This window comes from Papilio polytes, unplaced genomic scaffold, assembly GCF_000836215.1.
Source record: "Papilio polytes unplaced genomic scaffold, Ppol_1.0 DF821067.1, whole genome shotgun sequence".
NCBI classification, from domain to species: domain Eukaryota; kingdom Metazoa; phylum Arthropoda; class Insecta; order Lepidoptera; family Papilionidae; genus Papilio; species Papilio polytes.
In genome coordinates this window covers 1,301,770-1,305,238 of record NW_013528137.1, presented here as the reverse complement: position 1 = coordinate 1,305,238, position 3,469 = coordinate 1,301,770, and the positions used below count along the sequence as shown (strand labels likewise).

The 3,469-nt window shown below is 35.5% G+C and overlaps 1 protein-coding gene across 1 annotated transcript in view; it reads right to left on the bottom strand.

Moving 5' to 3' along the window:
* Nucleotides 1-502: 502 nt before the first annotated feature.
* Nucleotides 503-3,469, bottom strand: part of LOC106109744 (enoyl-CoA delta isomerase 1, mitochondrial-like) — a 3,301-nt gene continuing 334 nt past the window's right edge. The window contains exons 2-5 of the mRNA XM_013291346.1: nt 2,418-2,646; nt 1,959-2,105; nt 1,263-1,475; nt 503-769 (exon numbers count right to left, since the gene is read on the bottom strand). Of these exons, the coding sequence (XP_013146800.1) occupies nt 509-769; nt 1,263-1,475; nt 1,959-2,105; nt 2,418-2,646 (850 nt within the window). The 3' untranslated portion in view covers nt 503-508. The remainder of the gene's footprint in view (nt 770-1,262; nt 1,476-1,958; nt 2,106-2,417; nt 2,647-3,469) is intronic.

Here is a 3,469-nt window from a genome sequence, read left to right as displayed (position 1 = left end):
TCGCTTTAAACTCAGAGCAACACTTCTCGCCAGACTCTCGATGCGCGCCAATCTATCCATACTTCTAGTGACACTGACAGCTGTCAGCTAGAGACGTGACGTTTATGCCGATAATCTAGAGTTGCGCCAATCCTACAGCACGGTACTAATTTTGTTCTTAACAACACTAATATAAAAAAACAAAATGACTCCCACGGGAACATGAACTATTTCCGGGATAAAAAGTAGCCTATGTGTTCTTTTAGACTATGCTCTACAACTGTGCCGAATTTCATGAAGATCCGTTCAGCCGTTTAGGCTACAAACTCTAACAAACATCCGTCCATCCATCTAAACTTTCGCATTTTAATAATAGTCAGATTAACTCAAAAACCACTGGGCCAATTTCAAAGTCTTACACTATTAAAAAACTACCTTATCTGTACTTTTACGTTTTTTAATTCCACGCGGGCAAAGTCGCGAGCAACAGCTACTATTTTGTATAAAAAATGAAACAATATGATTCGGTTTATTTATTCACTTTTTTGTTTTTAAGATTTTCAAAATAATCTCTCAGATTATCTTGCACTGATTGGGTCATGACTATATCTAAGAACATCCTAAGATCCTCTTCACGTTGTTCTCTTAATATTTTAATTGGTGTTCGTCGTATTCGTTGTTTCGTCAAAGCTCTCGCCTGTTGAGGAATTTTATCAAATTTCTTGATGTACTGTTTGCATCTGTTTATAGCATCTTCCTTGTCTAATGCTATTTCATCGATGAGACCGACCTGTGAAATGGATTTTTTTGTCAACTGTTAACAAAAGTTAACTGTTTGGAATCTAACATTAATCCAGGATACATATACTTATTTCTCTCCATAGAGTTTGTTCTAAGGAAAGATGGATGGATCTATAAGACAGATGGATGGATTGTAACGAGAAAAAGACAGAATAGACCTGTTTTCAATATCTTATCAATCCCATAGAAAGTCAGAACATAGAAAATTGATGGTGAGATTAAAGTCTTGTGAGTTTTTTCGTCAAATAACACTGTTTTGAAACATTTATTTAAAGAGAAGGGGATAAACGGCGGCAACACTAAGATGGCCATCAACGCACATGTACATCCGCAATACAAGATGAACTACAGATGTGTTAACCATCGACATTGTTGTCTCAGTTATTCCAACTTGAATAATATAATATAGGGATAATATATATATAGGGATAGCATGTTTTCATCCAGATATTGGGACAGAGAAAACCCACAGCTAAACTTACCTGTAACGCTTCATCCACGTTAAACATCTTGGCAGTAGTCAACGCTCTTTCCGCGTCTTTTTTCTGTATAACCTGGTACATCACCGCTTGCATCCACGGCGTGGTTATAATACCTAAAGCTGTCTCGTTTAAACCTATTTTATAATTACCGTTCACCATCGCACGGTACTCGCACGCTAGAGAGAGAAGGCAACCAGCTGCAGGCGTGTGCCCCTGCAATACAAAAATACAATAAAGTGGATAAAAGCTTGTATCTAGGATAATAGCTGGAAGGGATGTTCTACGTCGTGCAAGACTCCATCCTTAAGGTAAGGCCTGTTCATAATTTAAAATCGTTTTCCTGTTATGTGGTCGGAGCTAGGTAAACCAATCAGGAAACCAATAGTTAAAAATCTATTGGGATAAAACCTTAATTTACATCACCATCTACGCACATTATTTTTTTCAAGATTTTAGATTGAATCATCACGATAGAATTTATGCGGGAAAATTGCCTATCTTTCTGAATTTCTGAATAGGTCCGGCCTTAACTGGGTCTAATAGTAGGCTTAGATCACAATATGTCGGCGTAAGTTGATACCCACATATTTACCTTTTAAACTGATAAATGCAAGTTTCGTTGCTATTTCATCGCAAGAAAGGAAAGAAAGCAGTAATAACTATAAATTACAAGCATCATGTTTAAAAGGAACTTACGTTTATAGCGGCAGCGGCGGCGAAGTCTAATTCGAGAAATTTTAATAAGACATCCTGAACAGCTATATAAAAGTTTTCTAGTCTCTGTAAATCTGGATTATAAAGCTCTTTTATATCCAGGCCAGCGGAAAATATATTAGGTATTGCCTGAAAGAACACGCACCTGAGAAATCGGAGAGACCACTTTCATAAGATTTCAAATGTATTTTTGATTTTTTACTGACTTTTGTAGTCTTCGATTAGTATATATTTAATGTGAGAAATCTACACTAAGTGCCTGCCTTAGTAGCTAATTATCGACTCTGAAGGCGTTAGGTAGGTAACTATATCACAACGAAGTAATATTTCAATGAAACACAGAGAACATAGGCAACGCATCATATGCCGATGTCTATAGGCATCGGTTATTTCGCTATTTTGGCGAATTCACATCATACTATGAAAAAGTTAAAAACTTACAGAAGTTAAAACAATGCCTTTAACCCGCTGTTTCGACAGATCGTCAATCGTTTTTATTATTTCATGTAGATATTCCATATTGAAAGTATTTGCTGGTGGACGTTGCATGGTGAATGTAGCAATACCTTCTTTGTCCACTGTCAAATCTATGAACGATGTTTGTGAAGTAAATGACCTTGAAACTGCCGACCATTTTGTATTCTTTATAACTCTACCAAATAAATGCATCCTAGAATTAATCATAAATTTATTAAAAACCAGCTTATTTCGCGACTCCGTCCGCGCGGATTTAAAAAAAAACCAATTGCAAGTAGCCTATGTTCTTCCAGACTATCCTCTACATCTGTGCCAAATTTCATCGAAATCCGTTCAGCCGTTTAGACTACAAACTCAACAAACATCCATCCATCCATCTAAACTTTCGTATTTATTTCTAATGTTAGTAAGAATTAAGGTTAGAAAGATTATAAAACTACCGAATCGGTCACTAAAGGACCTATGGAAAGTTGCTTATTGCTTTTGCTTATTACTTTTTAATCATTGCAATTTACGATAAAAGATAATATGCAAATTTATCTGTGCGTTATCATTAATTCAATGAAATGTATAGGTATTAAACTGTGGATTAAATTTATGAAAAAATAATTGCCAGTGGTAGTTTCCGTTCAATAATGACAACGTCACCTTTAAAAGAGAAATGAATGGACTTACTGCGTAGCTTTTGATAATCAGTTCTTATACAATGGGTATGTTCAAGAGCTAATTCAATTAGAGACAGTAAATAACCCATTATTGTACTTGTATAGGGTCTAAAATCGTCTTCAATAACTTCGAAGAGAGTTTCTGATGTCAAAATGTATTGTTATCTAAGATTTTTGAAGGAACAAGTATAAAAAAGTTTTGTACGTGTTTCTAGGGTGTGTTACACTGTAGGCTTGCGTTGTCTATATCACACTAATATTATACATGCGAAAGTTTAGATGGATGGATGGATTTTTGGTAGAGTTTGTAGCCTTAATGGTTGTACGGATTTCGATGAAATTTGGTATGAA